Source organism: Temnothorax americanus, unplaced genomic scaffold (genome assembly GCF_048541705.1).
Source record: "Temnothorax americanus isolate GAGA-0224 unplaced genomic scaffold, ASM4854170v1 Scaffold73, whole genome shotgun sequence".
NCBI classification, from domain to species: Eukaryota; Metazoa; Arthropoda; class Insecta; order Hymenoptera; family Formicidae; genus Temnothorax; species Temnothorax americanus.
Window position 1 is genome coordinate 421246 of NW_027509796.1, and position 18013 is coordinate 439258.

The 18013-nt window shown below is 41.5% G+C and overlaps 6 protein-coding genes across 8 annotated transcripts; 4 read left to right on the forward strand and 2 right to left on the reverse strand.

Moving 5' to 3' along the window:
- The first annotated feature begins 328 nt into the window (after positions 1 to 328).
- LOC143906559 (solute carrier family 66 member 2) lies at positions 329 to 3079 on the forward strand. 2 transcript variants are annotated; one of them, XM_077422713.1, is made up of 5 exons: positions 329 to 499; positions 567 to 818; positions 2037 to 2173; positions 2242 to 2476; positions 2553 to 3079. In XM_077422713.1, the coding sequence occupies exons 2-5, from the start codon at positions 628 to 630 to the stop codon at positions 2743 to 2745; spliced, it is 756 nt and encodes a 251-aa protein (XP_077278839.1). In that variant the 5' UTR covers positions 329 to 499; positions 567 to 627; the 3' UTR covers positions 2746 to 3079. The 2 variants fall into 2 exon arrangements, with proteins under 2 accessions (XP_077278839.1, XP_077278840.1); XM_077422714.1 differs by having other exon boundaries at positions 330 to 499; positions 2260 to 2476; positions 2553 to 3076.
- A 201-nt stretch (positions 3080 to 3280) lies between these two features.
- LOC143906553 (uncharacterized) lies at positions 3281 to 5812 on the forward strand. Its single transcript, XM_077422699.1, has 6 exons — positions 3281 to 3480; positions 3554 to 3792; positions 3972 to 4258; positions 4446 to 4782; positions 4928 to 5314; positions 5372 to 5812. The coding sequence occupies exons 1-6, from the start codon at positions 3435 to 3437 to the stop codon at positions 5669 to 5671; spliced, it is 1596 nt and encodes a 531-aa protein (XP_077278825.1). The 5' UTR covers positions 3281 to 3434; the 3' UTR covers positions 5672 to 5812.
- Positions 5813 to 5906: 94 nt separating this feature from the next.
- On the reverse strand, positions 5907 to 8323 carry LOC143906563 (N-acylneuraminate-9-phosphatase). The gene is made up of 3 exons (XM_077422719.1): positions 8232 to 8323; positions 7374 to 7857; positions 5907 to 7263 (listed from the first exon to the last, which is right to left on the reverse strand). The coding sequence occupies exons 2-3, from the start codon at positions 7639 to 7641 to the stop codon at positions 7076 to 7078; spliced, it is 456 nt and encodes a 151-aa protein (XP_077278845.1). The 5' UTR covers positions 7642 to 7857; positions 8232 to 8323; the 3' UTR covers positions 5907 to 7075.
- A 255-nt stretch (positions 8324 to 8578) lies between these two features.
- Positions 8579 to 12770, reverse strand: Neurochondrin (neurochondrin). Of its 2 annotated transcripts, none has more exons than XM_077422694.1 (2): positions 12558 to 12770; positions 8579 to 11374 (listed from the first exon to the last, which is right to left on the reverse strand). In XM_077422694.1, exons 1-2 carry the CDS (start codon positions 12699 to 12701, stop codon positions 9137 to 9139), a joined length of 2382 nt encoding a protein of 793 aa, XP_077278820.1. In that variant the 5' UTR covers positions 12702 to 12770; the 3' UTR covers positions 8579 to 9136. The 2 variants fall into 2 exon arrangements, with proteins under 2 accessions (XP_077278820.1, XP_077278821.1); XM_077422695.1 differs by lacking the exon at positions 12558 to 12770 and adding an exon at positions 11455 to 12534.
- Positions 12771 to 14263: 1493 nt separating this feature from the next.
- On the forward strand, positions 14264 to 15954 carry LOC143906584 (DNA repair protein RAD51 homolog A). Its single transcript, XM_077422774.1, has 2 exons — positions 14264 to 14508; positions 14628 to 15954. Exons 1-2 carry the CDS (start codon positions 14422 to 14424, stop codon positions 15561 to 15563), a joined length of 1023 nt encoding a protein of 340 aa, XP_077278900.1. The 5' UTR covers positions 14264 to 14421; the 3' UTR covers positions 15564 to 15954.
- Positions 15955 to 16187: 233 nt separating this feature from the next.
- On the forward strand, positions 16188 to 17995 carry LOC143906585 (uncharacterized). Its single transcript, XM_077422775.1, has 3 exons — positions 16188 to 16871; positions 17077 to 17223; positions 17344 to 17995. The coding sequence occupies exons 1-3, from the start codon at positions 16674 to 16676 to the stop codon at positions 17743 to 17745; spliced, it is 747 nt and encodes a 248-aa protein (XP_077278901.1). The 5' UTR covers positions 16188 to 16673; the 3' UTR covers positions 17746 to 17995.
- Positions 17996 to 18013: the final 18 nt, after the last annotated feature.

The following is an 18013-nucleotide window of genomic DNA, read 5'->3' on the forward strand; positions in this document are numbered from 1 at the left end:
ATAATTATAATTTATATTTTACATTGTCTACATGAAAAAAGTTCGTGTAAATATGACGTAAATAATACGTAAACAATCCATATACGTGTAATCTTGTAATTTACCACGCAATTATGATAATTTTTTTTTTTTATTCAAGACAATTTTTTTTTACGGATTTCGAGCTACTGTGGTGACCGCTATCGGCCGCTCGCGAAATCTCTCTTCTCGTGTCTCGGTCGGGAAATGCACGAAAATAGAAACGAATAAAAATACACCTCTTTATCCCCGATCGAGCGCGCGGTAAACGTCGCCGGACGGAATTTTCAGGAAAATTATCACGATAAAATTCGGCCCGCCAACGGCGCCAACGTCGGTCGGCCGGCCGGCGGTCGAACATGCGATACGTGCGGACGTGCTTATGTGGCGCATATCGGCGACGCGACACACGGCGGCGGTGGCGATGAATGGCCGGTTTATAACTATAACCTAAAAAGAAAACGTAAATCGTAATTCGCACGTACGTATACGGATGATCGCGTTAATTGTTCGCACGTACATACAATTATCGCCTGTTCCCAATGCAGTGTAGATCGACGACGGGGCGCGCGCGCGCGCGCGATATGCTAGAGGCGGTCGCCCGCGACGATGGACGACACGTACGAGCTGAATCTGAAGAACCTGGCCGGCTGGATCGCGTCCGGCGCTATGATCTTCGGCGCGGTCGTGCCCTACGTGCCGCAGTACAAGGAGATCAAGAGGAAGGAGGACGCCGAGGGATTCTCCCTCTACGTTTGCCTCACCCTCCTGATCGCCAACACGCTCCGCATATTATTTTGGTGCGTATCTGCGACAGGCATGACTCGTCAAACGTGTCCTTATTTCCTTCCAATACATTTTTTGTTATATTCTTGTACATAACGTTCTAACGATGCTTCTGATAACACTCTAGCATTCTGCACTTACATCTTGCACGTGTTAATATATATGCTGGTTGTTACGTGACAAGAATAAATTTATGTGTAATTTGTTAACTCTCTTCAGCTTAGCGCTGGTCTACAACCTTGCTTTGAAGGGTATTTAAGCTCTGAGCCGTAAGAAATTGATCAATCACAATCGAGTATTCTTCTCACATTTCATTTTGATCGTTCAATTTCTTACGGCTTAGAGCCTAAATATTCTTTAAAGCAAGGTTTGTAGACCAGCACTTACATGCCAAGAAGTGGACTTGGTTTACGATTTTTCCTTAACACACTCATCCGTGTAACCAATTGTCTATTCTTTCTTACTCTAATAACTTCTTTATCTCGCAACATGTTTTATTTTTACACTATCCAATTCATCACTCTATATTCTTTCTAATATTTCTTTCTTATTTTTCTACCTAAGTAACTGTATCAACTAATCGTTAATCTTATAACGTTCCTTTATTAATGACTAATACATTTTTCTCTCCATAATTTCTTCAACATGTTTTATTTACACTATTCGTTTATCGTTCCATATTCTTTCTAATTTCTCTCTTATTTCTACCTGACTCTATAAACCATAATCGTTAATCTTATAACATTCCTTTACATAATGACTAATACAATCCCTTCCTTGCCTGCAAAACGCATATACTGTTTCATCCTTCTCTAATCAATATTTGTTTCCCTCTTTCATGTTATCACACTTCATCCTTATCATCCTCTTACATTATCTCCCTTACTTACTCAACTTATCTAGATTTTTAAATATCTCAGCCCATCTAACCTCATATATAATTCTTTAAATATTTTATAATATCATACCTAGCTTCAATTATCTCCATTTGTCTTTGTACCTCCCAGTCTTTACTGATTAGCTCTTTCCTTAAATTCATCCCTTCATGTCCTCCAAAGCTTCTATACTCTAGCCATTTCTATTATAATATTGTACTTTTTCCTTCCTCTACTGTACGCATCGTCCCATTTGTTCTTTTCCTTCTCCATCCAACATTTCCGTAACAAGAATAAATTGAAAAATAAATTGAATGGGTCCCTGAGTACTAACATTACGCTTCGTTCTTGTTGCAGGTTTGGCAAACACTATGAGCTTCCACTTTTATTACAAAGCATACTGATGATTCTAGCAATGTTCGTTATGATTAAGCTTTGTATTAATGTACAAAACAGAACGCAGATAATCAAATCCAAAGAGCGCGTACTTACAGGTGAATATAATCTTATTATTCCGGATGTTATACAAATATCGATACACACCTGCATTTATAGATGGCAGAATTTTTCTACTTCGCAGATTTGGACGCTAGATTCTTTTGGAAGTGGACGGACTTCAAGTCCTATTTGGGCTTCATGATTCTGTTCGCCGGTGTGGGTGGTGTAATAACATATTTATTTCTAGATGTACCGGTATTTATTGAAATTGTTGGATTCTTAGCGGTATTGATAGAAGCTATGCTGGGAGTCCCTCAATTTCTCCGCAATTCGGCGAACAAGTCGACCGTAGGAATGAGGTGAGATTTAGATACGGAAGAAAAGAAGATTACGTGAACTATGCGGGAGAATTAAAATAATCTACTTTGATTTTAGCATAGCCATGGTGGCGATGTGGACCGTGGGAGATATCTTCAAAACGTGCTACTTTGTTTTGAGGGACACTCCCGTGCAGTTTCAGGTGTGCGGTGCTGTTCAAGTCACGATCGACATTGCCATTTTAGCACAAGTATATCTCTACAAGACTAGTAATACTGTACACACGAGAGCTCCAACGAGATCGGACTGAAGATTATCTACGGCGTGTTCAACTGCAGTCTGTTGAAAATAAAAACTTTCCGAACAGTTACAATACTTCGCCTAAGTCTGAACATACAGATTTTTAACGTTTTAATTGTGATCTAACGAGATACGAAAAGAAACTATATTTTTATACGGATCGTCGCAGAGTAACACGTTTATATGTATTTAAGTTTTCTAATATTTACCAAAGTGCAGTTAATATTTTGATAACAATTTTAGCATTTATCAATATTTAATATATAAAGACATATATTGTTTTATAAAGTTTGTCATTCATTGCATTAGTCACTGCACATTTGAACATTTCATGCCAAATGTAATCATTTGTTCCTCATTTTACGTTTAAATACAATGTTATATCTTATTGAATTCTATTACTTGTATGTACATATGTATGTACAGCTATATGTGTGTGTAGTCCCATGTTCTTAACGAGAGTAGACAAATGGCGGGAGTTTAGCACGTGCCCGTTGCTTAGTGACAGACCGTCAACAAAACTTCGTTAATAAGTAGCAGACATGGCATAGCTTCCGTCTGAAGGGAGGATGGCAAATTTTTTGTCACCAAATCACTCTACATTGCCCAAAATTCTTTAAGAGAAATCACTTTCGCCCAATAATTATTTTTCGCTACGGATAGTTATCGAGAATCGGACATTCGAATTTTCCGTCAGAAATGACAAGATGCATGAGAAGAAGGGGGGTTAATCTGAAAAGCACCGGTGAGTGTTTGATACGTCAACAAGAATATTCTAATTCGCAATTGTAATATTAAAAATTTTGTAAAAATTGTAGCTTATAATCAAACGGGACAGAACTATTTTGAGCAATTGGCGGCGTATAATTCGATGAACTCGCATTTACGACGGATTTTATTGGCAAGAAACGTGGTTGATACAAGAAATGAAAACTACTTGAGAAGAAATCAGCGATGCAAAGAGCAAAGAGCTGACGATAGCGGAGTCCGTTTATATCTGGAAGCGACGGATGATGTGATCGACAAATTGGCCTATGATACTCAACATCATCCCATGGTAAAGCTCAGTATAGCTAGTATATTTGAGATTATAAATTGAAATAAATTTAACCCACACAAGGATAAATAATGATTTCTACAATTGCTTGGCAAGAATTTGAATCTTTCTTTTTGAAACTAATAAACTATAGTTGTTAAGTCTATGTTAAATTAAGTCTATTTTAAATTTTTATGCAGGATGTATTAATAGATTTAAATGCGAGGCATCTGGACTGTTGCAATTATAATTTAGATCATCAACTGAGGCTTTGTAATAGTCAAACGTCTTACGAAGGAACCGATCAGATGGATCGACGGCAACGATCGACATCGAAGAATCAAAGAATGATATCACCAACTTCGGCACGTTCGCCGAAACGTAAAAAAATTTCAATATCAAATTTTATTTGCAAAAAAGAGCAGCTAAGATCTACGCGAGATATCCCTTATGTAGTCGGTCCGTCAACATGTTTTTCACGACAGAGGTGAGCTTGCATTAAACATTAAAATTTCAAGCTATTAATTACTTTACGTCTCTACTCCTCCAAAAATTACTAGTGTAAATTAAAAAGGCGGATTTTCTATAATTATCTCAATCCCCTATGTTTAAAACTATACAATTCACGTGTTATATATATCCAAGAATTCCATTTCTTCTCTTTATTTCTACAGAAAATGTAGATATGAAAAAGAGTTCTTAGTCCCTTGCGGAGCTACTAGATTAGAGTCAACGTTATTTAAATCAAGATCTCAATCTCCAAGACAGAAAACGATCGATTATCGCTCGGTGTATTCGAGCGCCTCGCAATGTTATGATTTCGATTACGATGAGAAATCAACCGAAGAGCTCATCTCCAAGCTCACGTCTCAAAAAAAGGAGGAGAAGAAATATGTTAAATTCGTTTACGACATCACCAAAGAAATAATGCAGAGAGGTCTTTATACCGATAAAGAACTGCGGGATGTGTTTAAGAAGCACGTCAGTCAACATAAAGGAATATTGAACATGGTATAAATAATAAGATTATCATAAACGTAAAGAAAGCAATGTTTTAACATTTTAAAATTCCTCAAATATTATTAGTATCTCTCGACATTTTTCGCAATACATTTTGTTTCTTTCGAGAAAGATTTTTGCTTTCCTTTTATTTCAGAATAAAATGCTATACGAGGTCTATCAGTTAAAGATCTCCTTGAATATAGCGGACGATTCGGACACGGATGAAGAACTGGAAGATCTGATCCACGCACAAAAATTATTAAGCGTAACTGAGATCAGGCCGCCTACACCGCCGAAGATTCTGGACGAGAATAAAGTGATGGAGAAACTGGAGTCTTATCAGAAAATGATGAAGGCTGACAAATCTCCGAGAATCAACGGGAAATCAGTGTTGCTGATCGATGCAAACCCCGAGTTACTTGTTACCGAAAGAGACGTGCTGATGTCGTTGGTGGAAGCAGGTGTAGATCCCAAACAAGTTCAACATATTTGTAAAAATCTGCGAGACAGGAGTAGAGACGTCGACTTCACCGAAGCCCCGGTAAGATAATTCAACATTCTTCTCTGTGCCGAAAATAACAATCTCCACTTTATTTAGGCACAAATAGACACGGAAACTTTATACTCTCCGGACTTGAAAGTGGACAATTTAAAACTAGAAGAAAACGACAAAGAGATTTCTGCCGAAATTGAAACTGCCGGAAGTGCTCGTGATAATTCTGTCGCGGATAATTCAGTCACGAATAATTCAGTCGTGGATAATTCAGTTGAATCTTCTGAGAAACAGGAAACGATTTCTACAACATCGAATCTCGTATCCACGCAAGACGAAACAGTAGAAACGAAAGAAAAAACAGAATCTGAAATCACATCTGAATATGACAAAGCAGAATCATAAACCAAGTTAATGAATATATTTCTTGTTTTTCGTTAAGAAACGTTTGCTTTCAATACATTGCTCGTCGTAATATTGTCTTTATACATATTTGTGTCACCCATGTGTGTTAGCAACGAAATAAACATTGAACATATTGCAATATTTTTTAGTTCACGCAGAAAAATGATTCATTTATTACCTAATGATATGTCAATGTTAATTATTGTAGTAGAGAAGCAAAAAAAATAAGCGTTGATTTTATCTCATATATATCTTTTCTTTATTCATATACATCTGTTGTGTCTTATATATCAAGTTTTACAATATGTCTGTTTGTGGTTCAGTAGAACATCCAACAAGCTGAATTCTCAACAGAGATAAAATATACACATGAAAAAATAGATACCATGTACATTTGTAGCCGCACATGTACAACGTCCCGTGCATATCTATGTACAGATACACAAATGTAATGCCCGATCTACAATAGCTGTAGTAAGCTGTAGTAAGCCTCAAGCCGTAAGAAATTGACCAATTACAGGCGAATGTGAGGAGAATAATCGACTGTGATTGGTCAATTTCTTACATCTTGAGGCTTACTACAGCTTACTACAGCTATTGTAGATCGGGCATTACGTGTTCGTACAACAGGAGATTTATGTAATATATTATACAGATATCTTAAAAATACATATATTACAGCGCGATTTTGTTTTAAAGTTATACGGACGATAAAGTAGTTTTATACGGTTGCTATGTCTCATTTTGTTCATTTATCTACAGCTACTGGCTCTGTTTGTGCATTTTGTTTTGTACAAATTTTGTACATGAGCTCCGTCTCCCTTACTCGGGGGGTACACTACAGTACATTTTAACTTCGAGAAGGTAACTTCGAAAGGGTAACTGACAAATATCTCACTTGGCATCTATTTGCGATATTAATTCGGTAAGTCGCTAAATAAACTACGAATATAACATGCGGTGGTTCTTTCGTCATTTAAAACAAGTTTTATAAAATGTTATATAATATTATCAAAATAATTGTATTTGTTTTAAGCTGTTTTTTTTTTCGTATTTAATTATTATACGAAATATAGGATGTTATATCGATATAACTACTCAATACAGATAGACTCTAACGACTGTAGCATCTCCATGAAAATTTCGCAAAAACTTAAAAACCGTAGACTGAAAGTTATACAAATTTACATAAAAATTATGTTTCTAATGTAAATCAATATATTAAGACGATCTACGTCTACACTCGGGTGCTATCGTACGTAAAATGTATATGATAGAAAAAAAAAACAATAACACAACAAAAACCTAATAGATCTTGCTTAGTAAGACATCAAATGCTTATATAAGCATCGAGTCGCTTTTCCTTAGGGAAAAAAAAAAATTAATATAACATGCATCTCCTCATTAGCTACCATCGGACCCATTTGAAGAGCAGTCTTCGAGTTCCGGCGCGTTTGGACCTCTCTCCAATATGCGGAGAAGTTCCGTTACGTGTCTTATTATAAAATCTGGTTTAGGATCGTCTTGCGAGAGACGAGGTTTATCCGTAGTAGGTATCCACACCGTCCCGTACAGTCCAGCCTCGATCCCACCTATATACGATAATTTTACAATTCATTTCACGTAATCTAATATCTTTTGAAGCAAATGTTTCCAGGCGCAGATTTTTGGAAATTATAAAAATTGTTAGAAGAAACTCTACCTAAAATATCGGTCTCCAACTTGTCACCGACCATGATGCACTCCTCGGGTCGCACGTTAAGAAAATGGCAAGCCTTTTGGAATATCTCCGCGTCTGGTTTCTCGCACGGCAGATCACCGGATACCAGGATAACGTCGAAGTATTGCTCCAGCGACAGTTTGTATATCTTCTCCCACTGAGCGTTTGACGGGCCGTTGGTGATTAAACCCAGCAGATACTTCTTTCTGAATTGACGCAGCATGGAAACCGTGCTCGGCGCCAGCGTCATGTAGTGATATCTTAAATACAGCCATCTTTCGTAAACTTTTTTTGCTAGCTGCGAGTACTTGTGGCCTAGCGCTTTGCTCCAGAGGATAGTACGCCAAGCGTCCAATGTGAGGGTCGCGTTGTCCGGACACTTTCTAAATTGCTTCAGATACGTAGCCGTTATCTTGGCGGACGCATCTTCCGGAATACCGTACTCTCGTGTCAATTCCTCAGTCAACTGTAGGTAAACGCATACAAATGAGAGTCGGTTAGCTCTTTTTCATTACAATCACGTTTGGTGATAAAGAATGACGAGTGAAGAACTGAAAATAAAGGAAAAGATGTGAGGATGAAAGCAATTTCCACACTCAATAAAAAATGCGCACAAATCGTAGATGACCATCTTGTTCATATATCGCAGAGTATAAAACGTTTCTTCTCGTTAAAGAAAAAGAGATTAGAATTGTTAGCAAAGCGATTTCTTGACAGACAAGATAAAGTAGGTGAAGAGACAAATATTGAATGTGGAGTTCATTAATCAACGAAGGTCTCAGGATACAGCGGTCAGTTAAGGAATTTTTTTAGGACACTTAATTCATTATTAATGATTACCTAGAAAATGCATTGATTCATTGAAATACTCGAGCCGATTAGTGGACACTCGAAGTGGCACCCACGGACGTTGCTGTAATCACAACAAAATGAGTTGTGCCAACAACAACAACATGTTATTTCCAAAGCTTATAAGTTGCAGCTGAAAGATTTCTGGATGCTAAAGCATGGCCTTGCCTTTGGAAAAGTATGTACCTGTGTACACAATTCGCAGTTAATTATACAAAATTGATCGTCTCTTCTATCCAGTGTAATCTTTCTTTAATATCTTTGTTAAAAAAAATAACTTCATTAAAAACGTTAGGCACATAAAGTGATAGAGTGGATGATGGTGACGAAATCAAGCGAACGCTTACAAAATTCCTCCGTTTAATAGGAAAGTATTTCTGTCATTACAAAAAATTCCTCGTTAAAGCATCTTAAGATTATTATAACATCGATACAACGATCTCCGCTTCCGCGACGTAGCGAAGTAAAAAAAAAAGCACACTCGATAATATCTCACAAACAAACGTAATGTACATATTAAAGTCTTGCGTAAGAAAAGTAATACACCTCTGTATATACGTGATTTACGAAAAGTTTCTTCGAACGATACGCTTCTTAGCTTTCTTGCTTGCCAGGAAACTATTTCCAGACGTGATGCCGTCTAAATATACACTGGACTACGCGCACATATGCATTTCGAACATCGTACGAAGCGTAAATGATAAATTCAAGTCGCAAAATACTAAGGAAGCTACTTTACAAAATTTTTACTTTTTATACAATAGTTCGATTAATTGGTACGTCTCGGCTAATTAATTCTTCGCTATCTCTACAACTGCCGCATAAATTTCTTTACATCGCTCGTGCAATACAAAAAAATTCAAAAGCTAATGCAAAAATGATCTCAATGCTCAGTCCTAGTCCCCGAAGAGACGCTTTCCAAGCTCCATCATACGGTGATTTCGACAGACGGTTAACGCGCCGCATTTTTTCAACACCGACGCGACGCTATCGTCCGCCTTCACCAAATGGCACAGCAGATCCTCGAAGGCGGACTTGACGTTCGGCTCCAGACCGCCGATTTTCACTCGTTTCAGCGTCTCGATGATCTCCTCCGCCCAACCGGATTCTATCGTGAATTGCGACAGCCAGGGTATCACTTGCAGCACACCGGCCATCGTCTGCATCCCCAGAAACCAGAGCTCCATCAGCTCCATCCAGTGTTCCTTGTAAGACATGGCAACCACCAGCTCGGTGGGATCGTTGCCCTCGTCGATGATGTACGCGTCCCACAGAAATCTTATGGTGGCCTGAATGTAACGGCATATCGAGAAGTCGTTCTTCTTGATGCGTTTTGCCTGTTGCTTCATCAGCAATAGGCCCAGGACCGCTAGATGACCGTGCAGTACCAGGTTCTCCGGGATCTGCTTCAGCTCCGGTAGATTGTTGTAGATGAACTTTAGCAGCGAGATGAACGTCGGCGACTCCTCCACCAGTTTCGCCTCCAGCACGGTGATGTTCATCAGGACGTTACAGATGGACACCATCGCGGTTCTGGAATCCTTCATCTCCTCCAGAATATGCAAATCCAGCTCCTCCGTGCGGTTGCCGTCTTGCAAGAGCTTCAGACGTTCCGATCTCGGCACTGGCGGCTTCTTGTAGTGCACGATAGTCCAGTGATAAGACAGACACTCGAACAGGACCTCGTCCTGCTTATGCTGAAGAAGAATCTTCCTCGCGCCCTCTTCTACAGCCAAGTAGCACAGAGCGGGCAAGAGTAATCGTAATATGTCGAGCTCGCTCATCGGATCGCGAACGATCGGTTCTCCGGACGATGTTCCTTCGTCCGCTTTGGTTCTGCATTTCTCGGCCAGTTTTCTGTTACGATGCGCGTAAAAAGTATCGTTAGCCACCGTCAATACGTACGGCAACACGGCGTAAAGCTGAGGACGCATCGCGCTCGTTTCCTGCGCCATCCAAGCTGTGAGCACCCTGACAACAGCACACACGAACATCTTCTCCTTCACATTCGTCAACGTTTTCATCTTCGATACGGAGCTGAGCAGACCGATAACGGCCGCGAAAGCGCCCTTCATCGCCGTGTACAGAGACTGTTTCTCCTTCTGCTCCAAATCCAGCTGATCCGTGACGATGTAGCCGATCGAGATCTCGAGAATGATGAAGCAAGCCGTGATCAGGTCGGCATTCTCGAGCACGGCCTTAAGCTGCTTGTCCTCCAACTGCATTCTGACCTCGATCGACGCCAGCTGAATGAGCAGAAGGAAGAAGATCTTTGGTTTTTCCTTGTCGGACATGGCCCAATCCGCGCCCAACAGATCTATCATCACGGACGCGAGTTTCAAAGCTGGATCCCGTTGCTTCTTGCCTATTTTCGACCCCAGAATATCGTTCAGGCCCTTGTGTATGCTCAACGGCCAGGATTCTTCCTTCGCGCTCCCGGATATCACTTCCTTTCTGCAGGATTGCAGTAGAGCCTGCAGAATGGTGCATAGCTCGAATTTTCTCTCTGTATGATCAGTCTCGAAGTCTAAGGCTATCTTGTTGATTATAGCGTGAAAAGGAGCGGTGTCCGTCGAACTCCAAGCTTCCGGTCCAAACGTACCGACCAACGTGACCAGAATGTTCAAAGCCTCGTCCGTCTGAAAGGTCTTTTCCGCGTAAATGTCGCACATCTTTGGAATCGCTTTCTGCTCGAGCAACGCTCTCTGTCCAGGCGGATGTTGCGCGATACACTGCAGGCAAGTAAAAGCCTCGCTGACGATGATCAGCATGTCGTCCGGCGCGTCCTCGTCCATCTGAGACACTATCTCCAAGAGCGCCGGGATATGTACCACCATGTCGGGATGAGAGGCCAATTCGGGTTCGCTGCAGAACGCGGAAAGAACCGACAACGCCACCGACTTGTACACCTGCGGCGGGCAGTCCACAGGGACGTTAGAGCTGGACAGCAGCTTCTTGAGGAACTTGGCTCCGATGGCTTCGAAGAGCATCTTCTTCGCGGCAGAGGTGCAATCCCTGGCGTTCACCAGCTTGGTGACCATGAACAGCGCGGCGAACTTTTCCGAGTCCGTGTCCACCGCCTTAAGGATGGCCACGCACTTTGTGACGCCCTCCGGGATACTCATGATGCTCGACTGTTCCGAAAGAAGTAAAGAAGAAGAGAAAGAAGAGAAAGAAAAAGAAGAGAACGCGGAGTCGAGGACCGGCGATTTACGTTTGACGCTACTGCTCCAGTCTCGATGTCGTCGACGTGCCAGAGGAAAGTAATTTCCGGAACTGTGCGACTCTAGGAGGCGTCGCGCTGTCCGTCGCGTAGCATAGTCGAGAGCCAACTGGCAGAGCTCCCGGAACACGGTCGAACGGTCCTCTCGCCGCCTAGCCTTGCCCTTTGACACACTCACCGGTGGCCGAAAATAGCCGTCGGCCGATGCACACGCACGCGGAACACGTGCGCGTGTCCCGCCGCTCGCAGCTGCTCCGTCGTCGAAAGTATCTCTTTGAAGAGTCGTATCGGGAAAATTTCGCGTCCCGACGCGCGCGAATAACCTTAAAGCTAGCTCCGTTTAATAACGTCGGAACAATGCGTTAGAAAATATCATCGATCGGAATGTACCCCGTCATCTCCAGGATCGCCACGTGCAGCAACAACAAAATTGTCACGCGATGAGTCTCTCGTCGGGAAAATTTGTTGGTTAGAACGGGATATTTTTTCCTCGATCTCGAGCGGGGGGCGCGGGGGCCGTATCTCGAATAATCTCGACTCGGAAGAGACTCGGCTCGCAGCAGCTAACTTCCGAACTTCGGACTTCGCTCTTCGCTCTCCGCGTTCCAGAATCCAGCGCTCGAACATCCGTCCACGTTTAGCTGCACTCCCCCTGCACTTTTCCGCGCTCAGACGGCGAGACGGGGATTCGGCATCGCGGGGAAAGGGGCGGCGAAGAGAACGCGACTAAAAACGCGAGTAAAATTCTCGTGGCGCGCACAAATTCTCTCGCGAGACGCGACGCCGAAAATAGCCACCACGCCGCAAAAGAAAGCGCTCTATATCGGGGAGTCGGCTCGTATTACACGCAGGGAGGGGGGGGGAAGGGAGAGCGACTTCTATTTTTGCGAGGCGAGAGGCGAGTGGGCAAACGTCGTGGGCGAGTGAGACCGTGCGATTATCGCGAGAAACGATACGCAGGCATGCTCGACCGATCTCTCTCGGCCTCGCTTCGGAAAGAGGGTGCGTATCGCGGATCGGATCCACGGGGCGGCGGGGGAAGGGGAGATAGGTCGGTTCTTAAGGTTAAGACTAAGACGCGGTTCCTCCCGTACCTTGCGGCAAGCCTGACTGTCCGCTCTCCTGGTCTCTACGAGAGTGTTGTCCAGGTCGAAGAAGACGGCGCTCGGGCTCCGGGATGCGCTAGACGAGAGGGATCGTGAATCGCGCCGTTCGCGGAATGCAGCCTCCATCGCCATTCCCTGCTGACGGCGGCGCCGATCGAGTGCTGCACAAAGAGCGCGCACGATCACGCTGCCTCATCAATTTGCATATCGGCACCACGAACTAAAAAACGACTTGATCGGCTCGCACAAGTGTGATTTCAAATTTATGGCGGGGGGTGGGCAGAAGGGGTGGCATGAAGCATGTCATAAAAAGCGAGCTTAAGGTAGCCATGTTGGACGTATTTGTCATGTAAAAAAAGAACAAAACGTAAAAGACGCATTATTTGTTATTTTATTTTTATTGTTATTTTATTGTTCTTTTTTCTGAATCATAACCTGATTCCTGTCAAATTTAACGTTTAATATTTCGCGTCGCGGGGCAGAGCGACACTTTTTTTCTGCCAGATTCTTTCGTTTCGTGCAAAAACGCGTCGATTGAGCATAATTTCATCGATATTTGAGGTGAAGCCCCTAAACTGTATAATTACCAAAAATAAATTAAATTTGATTAAATTATTAATCAATCAGAATAAAAAAAAATTAATCGCAAGTTTAGTGAATTTTAAGGCCATTGCACGTAACAAAGTTTTAGTCATAATTATAAGGCCGTAAGAAAATAGACCAATCACACTCGATTATTCTTCGAGCTCAAGGAGAATAATCGACTGTGATTGGTCTATTTTCTTACGGCCTTACGATTATGACTAAAACTTTACGTGCAATGGCCGTTATTCTGATTAGTCAAATTTCAAAATCCAATCTCAATCCGTAGTGTGATCATGGACATAGGTTTATTTCTATGGCTGAGTTTCTACTGAGTGCTACTGAGCGCGTTACGCGTCGCGTCGTCACAATTTAACCAATCAAAACATCCCATTTTACATTAAGGCCTTCACACATAAAATCCCGTAAGAACGTAAAACGTAAGCGTAAGAAAATCGACCAATCCCAATCGAGTATTGTGCTGTCCGTAACCCCAGTAGGGGAAAATACTCGATTGGGATTGATCGATTTTCTTACGCTTACGTTTTACGTCCTTACGACATTTTATGCGTGAAGGCCTTAAATACCCTTTAAAGCAAGGTCGTAAATTTTGAGACGAGGTGAAAATTACAAAAGTGAACAGATTTACTAGATTTCGACAAATGAAATTGTAGATTCTCTAGTAAATTTCCTCACTTTTGTAATTTTTACCTAATCCCAAGATACAGAATACAGAATCGACCCCCACAGGGCTGCGTTCCAAAATTCACTCTAGTTAACTAAAATACTACAGTGTACGTGACGTAAACTATAGATTTTAGATCGGACGCAATGTGAATCCTCCATTATCGTCGTACGTCGAACATCGGACGTGATCGGACGCAATGTGAATCCTCCATTACCCAGAGTGAATTTTGGAACGCAACCCATTAAATCTGTGCCAGCACTATTTGTGACGGGATCAAAATGGGATGTTTCGATTGGTTAACTCGGACGACGCGTGACGCGCTCAGTGGAAACTCAGCCTACGTCCATGAGTGTGATACGGGCCTAATGATTCAATGCGTGCGACGTGCGACTCCCGAGTTCAACGCGCATCAACGCGCATGCCGCAACGGCAGAACCCGCACCCCGCAGCCCCGCACCGCAGAGCGTGTCGTGACGTTTTGGCGCAAAAGCACATTCAAGTTTAAAGTAAACGTCGTTAATCTCAAGCAGGCCGAGCAGACGTGTTTTTCGACGCCCGATATCGTCAATCGTCATTGTTAAAATGGAAGCGACCGCATCGACGGTGAGCGTCAACGGGGAGGAGGATCTAGACGAGTATACTCCAGCGAAGCTGGTCAAGGCACTGGAGGTAAGTCACGTTGTGCGAATCTGCCATCGAGATGATAAACAGAGTCCCCATGTCCGTGCACGTTCAAACACGTTCCGTCATGTTCGCTGCATTTCTTATCGTTACCCGTTGTCGCGCAGAAAAATGGCATCACAGCGGGAGACATCAAGAAGCTGCAGGAAGCAGGTTACTACACCGTCGAGTCGGTGGCCTACGCGACCAAGAAGGATCTCGTAGCGATCAAGGGCATTAGTGAGGTCAAGGCGGAGAAATTGCAGCAGGAGGCGTCCAAGATGATCATGATGGGCTTCAAGAGCGCCACGGAGATACATCAGACGCGGGCGAATATCGTCTACATCACCACTGGTTCCAAAGAGTTGGACAAGCTGTTGGGCGGAGGTATAGAAACTGGCTCTATTACGGAGATCTTTGGAGAGTTTAGGTCAGGGAAGTCTCAGCTGTGTCACACCCTCGCCGTGAACTGTCAGTTACCCATCAGCATGGGTGGTGCGGAGGGAAAATGCCTCTACATAGATACAGAGAATACTTTTAGACCGGAAAGATTGATTGCGGTGGCCGAGAAGTACAAGATCAACGGACAGTCCATTCTCGACAACGTCGCCTGTGCGAGGGCGTTCAACACCGATCACCAGACCAAGTTGTTGGTTCTAGCCGGTGCCATGATGACGGAGGCGAGATACGCCTTGCTGATAGTCGACAGCGCGACCGGTTTATATAGAACCGACTACACCGGCAGGGGTGAATTAGCGGCTAGGCAGAATCATCTGGCGAGGTTCCTCAGAATGTTGCTGCGACTGGCGGACGAACACGGGATCGCCGTTGTTATCACGAATCAAGTTGTCGCGCAAGTCGACGGTGCCGCTAGTATGTTCGGTGGCGACCAGAAAAAACCGATCGGCGGTCACATCTTGGCACATGCGAGTACAACGAGATTGTACTTGCGTAAGGGCAGGGGAGAAACCAGGATATGTAAGATATACGATTCGCCGTGTTTACCAGAGAGTGAAGCGACATTCGCCATAAACCCGGACGGTGTAGGCGACGTACAGGAATAAGTTTAAATTGAGTCAGTGTAAGAGGAACACGATGGATTATTTTGCACAGAGTTGGGTTTAGTGTTTAATGAAATCGACAAATGTGTCTGGCGCATTGGATATCAACCTATGTATCTGTGAAGGCAAAGATAATTAAAGGGGCAAATGTCTCGCGCGTTGAACGTTAATTTATATAGCTGTTAAAGTGAAAAGATAATTAACGAGGGATCAAGAAAAGGACAATAATTAATTCTACGCAATCGAAGTTAATTGTTAAGTTAATTGAAAAGATTATATGTGCATAACGTGTATCTTTCTTAACGTTTCTATATCTTTCTTAGAAGATTTTATATAATATTGTATTTCAAGGTTTTAATAAATATAAGATGTAATACATTTTTTTTAAACGTGACACGGTATCTCTCTTATTATAATTTATACGAAAGGATTTATATTACAATTTTTACGAAAGGATTGAAGATGTTTTACTAATCACATTTATAGAAAATAAGTATATCTTAAATTATTTCTAAGATATTTTGACGATTTGAATTTTATTTTAATTCTGATAATTTTAATTTTTAGACGCTTTAATTTTGATCACTATTAAAATCCGAGCCGAAAAATATATTAGGCTTGTTGTTTTTAGCTGAACTTTTTGTATATATAGTTAATCTTTCCTCTTTTTCTTTTCACGTTGAAGAGAAGAAGATAAAAGATGAACTGTGCAAAAAGTTCATCTAAAATATTCTACAAAGAACAGATTTATTGTTTCGCATATGAAGCGATGGTCGAATGAATTTGAATTTTACGTTGCCTTGTCAACGTTCGAACGTGTTCAAATGCGAAAGCTCTGAAGTTCGCTCACCCGAATAAGTCGAATTCTGATTAATGCGCTTGCGCGTGTTTTCGTCCGCGTAAACACGGACCCTTGAAAGCGACTCTGTCGAGTGTCGACGACTCTTCGATGTCGCGAATGGAAGTGTGACGAGTTTTCTCTGCGTATTCGTAAAGGATTCGTGTTTTCTCACGCGAGCGAGAGAGTTATCTGGCTCTTCTCAAATCTCCGTTCCGAGTAACTTCAAGGAAACCGCGAGACTCTCGAGAGTGCTCTCGCTTGCGTCTTGCGTTATGTCGCTGCCCGCGTGGACCGAAAAAGACACGTTCGAACTTATCAGACTTTATAAGGAGAACGCGCCGTTATGGGACATGAAGCTCGAGGATTACAAGAACAAAGAATTAAAGGCGATATTAATAAGAGACATCGCGACACGTATGAATATTGCGCCAGAGGAGATTAACAGGAAACTGCAAATGCTCAGGAGTCAGGTAAACGAGATATATTGTAAATGCGGTTGATTGTTTATTTACTATATCGACCGTCGATGGTTTATCCGGTTTATCGCAATGATATTTTAGAATTGTTTAATTTTAAACTGTTTATAATTTTGAAATTGTGGAATAAGAGCATCTTTGTTGTAATATTTTTATTTAAATAATTTTCTATCTTTAATTATCCTGCTATTTGCTCTAGGTATCTCGAGAAATAAACAAACTAAAACTAAAGAAAACAAATGCAGACAGTGAAAATAAAATATATATCAGCACCTGGCCTTATTTTTCAGCACTGAATTTTTTAATTCCTACTGTAACAAGCAGATCTAAACGTTCGGAAGTTATGGTAAGTTGAAATATCATTTATAAAGAGCCCATTTCTCTAATGCAGCAATTTCATTCTTAAGAGATAAATATTATAACATTTTTGTTATACCAAATATATATCATTATTATTGTTTTGTAGATTCAAGGGACTTTAGAAAAGAAGGGACGCAGCAAGGTGAAAGCAGAATCAAACGAAATAGAAAACAAAGAGACATTCAAAAGAAAACGGGAAAATGGGAAAGGAAAAAAACGTTCTTTCAAATCATTAGATGTCGTTAACGAGGAAAAATCGAAGCGTCTATGCGTCTCACCTACAACACGGAACGAAGATGAGCGTTTCGGCGAGTGGGTAGCACTAGAATTACAAAGCCTACACTCGGAAGTGAACAAAAGAGTATTAAAGAGCGAGATTAGAAAAGTGATATGTCATATTGCTGATTTAGATAATGCGGATATTTTCGTTCCTAGCACATCGCTCAATCCGTCACAGTCTCCCACATACGCACTAATGTGCGAAATAACTAATATAAAATCCGAATAATAATACTTGCTAATAAGAGTCGTCAATTTAATTTATAATCGTTTTTAATGCAAAAATCTTTTCCTGAGCATTTTAATATTTATTTTATATTTTACATGAATGGGAGAGATTACGTTCAAAAATGAATTTAATGGTTGTAACTATAAAGCAAGATACTGTTCCAAATTGTCTAAAATATCATAAAAAGATAGATATGTTGAATTATTTATATATATAAATTATTGACCACACGCGTGTGTATGTATGTACATATGTATGTTAAAAATAA

Bases quoted from the DNA above. Each gene is read 5' to 3' on its own strand.
- LOC143906559 (XM_077422713.1), top strand. From the start codon at position 628: ATGGACGACACGTACGAGCTGAATCTGAAGAACCTGGCCGGCTGGATC. The intron at 2,174-2,241 runs GTGAATATAATC...TATAGATGGCAG, and splicing joins CAAAGAGCGCGTACTTACAG to AATTTTTCTACTTCGCAGAT. The intron at 2,477-2,552 runs GTGAGATTTAGA...CTTTGATTTTAG, and splicing joins AAGTCGACCGTAGGAATGAG to CATAGCCATGGTGGCGATGT.
- LOC143906553 (XM_077422699.1), top strand. From the start codon at position 3,435: ATGACAAGATGCATGAGAAGAAGGGGGGTTAATCTGAAAAGCACCG. The intron at 3,481-3,553 runs GTGAGTGTTTGA...TAAAAATTGTAG, and splicing joins GGTTAATCTGAAAAGCACCG to CTTATAATCAAACGGGACAG. The intron at 5,315-5,371 runs GTAAGATAATTC...CACTTTATTTAG, and splicing joins TCGACTTCACCGAAGCCCCG to GCACAAATAGACACGGAAAC.
- LOC143906563 (XM_077422719.1), bottom strand. From the start codon at position 7,641: ATGACGCTGGCGCCGAGCACGGTTTCCATGCTGCGTCAATTCAGAAAG. The intron at 7,264-7,373 runs GTAGAGTTTCTT...TATCGTATATAG, and splicing joins GTTGGAGACCGATATTTTAG to GTGGGATCGAGGCTGGACTG.
- Neurochondrin (XM_077422694.1), bottom strand. From the start codon at position 12,701: ATGGCGATGGAGGCTGCATTCCGCGAACGGCGCGATTCACGATCCCTC. The intron at 11,375-12,557 runs GTACGGGAGGAA...CTTTCGGAACAG, and splicing joins ACAGTCAGGCTTGCCGCAAG to TCGAGCATCATGAGTATCCC.
- LOC143906584 (XM_077422774.1), top strand. From the start codon at position 14,422: ATGGAAGCGACCGCATCGACGGTGAGCGTCAACGGGGAGGAGGATCTA. The intron at 14,509-14,627 runs GTAAGTCACGTT...GTTGTCGCGCAG, and splicing joins AGCTGGTCAAGGCACTGGAG to AAAAATGGCATCACAGCGGG.
- LOC143906585 (XM_077422775.1), top strand. From the start codon at position 16,674: ATGTCGCTGCCCGCGTGGACCGAAAAAGACACGTTCGAACTTATCAGA. The intron at 16,872-17,076 runs GTAAACGAGATA...TATTTGCTCTAG, and splicing joins TGCAAATGCTCAGGAGTCAG to GTATCTCGAGAAATAAACAA. The intron at 17,224-17,343 runs GTAAGTTGAAAT...ATTGTTTTGTAG, and splicing joins CTAAACGTTCGGAAGTTATG to ATTCAAGGGACTTTAGAAAA.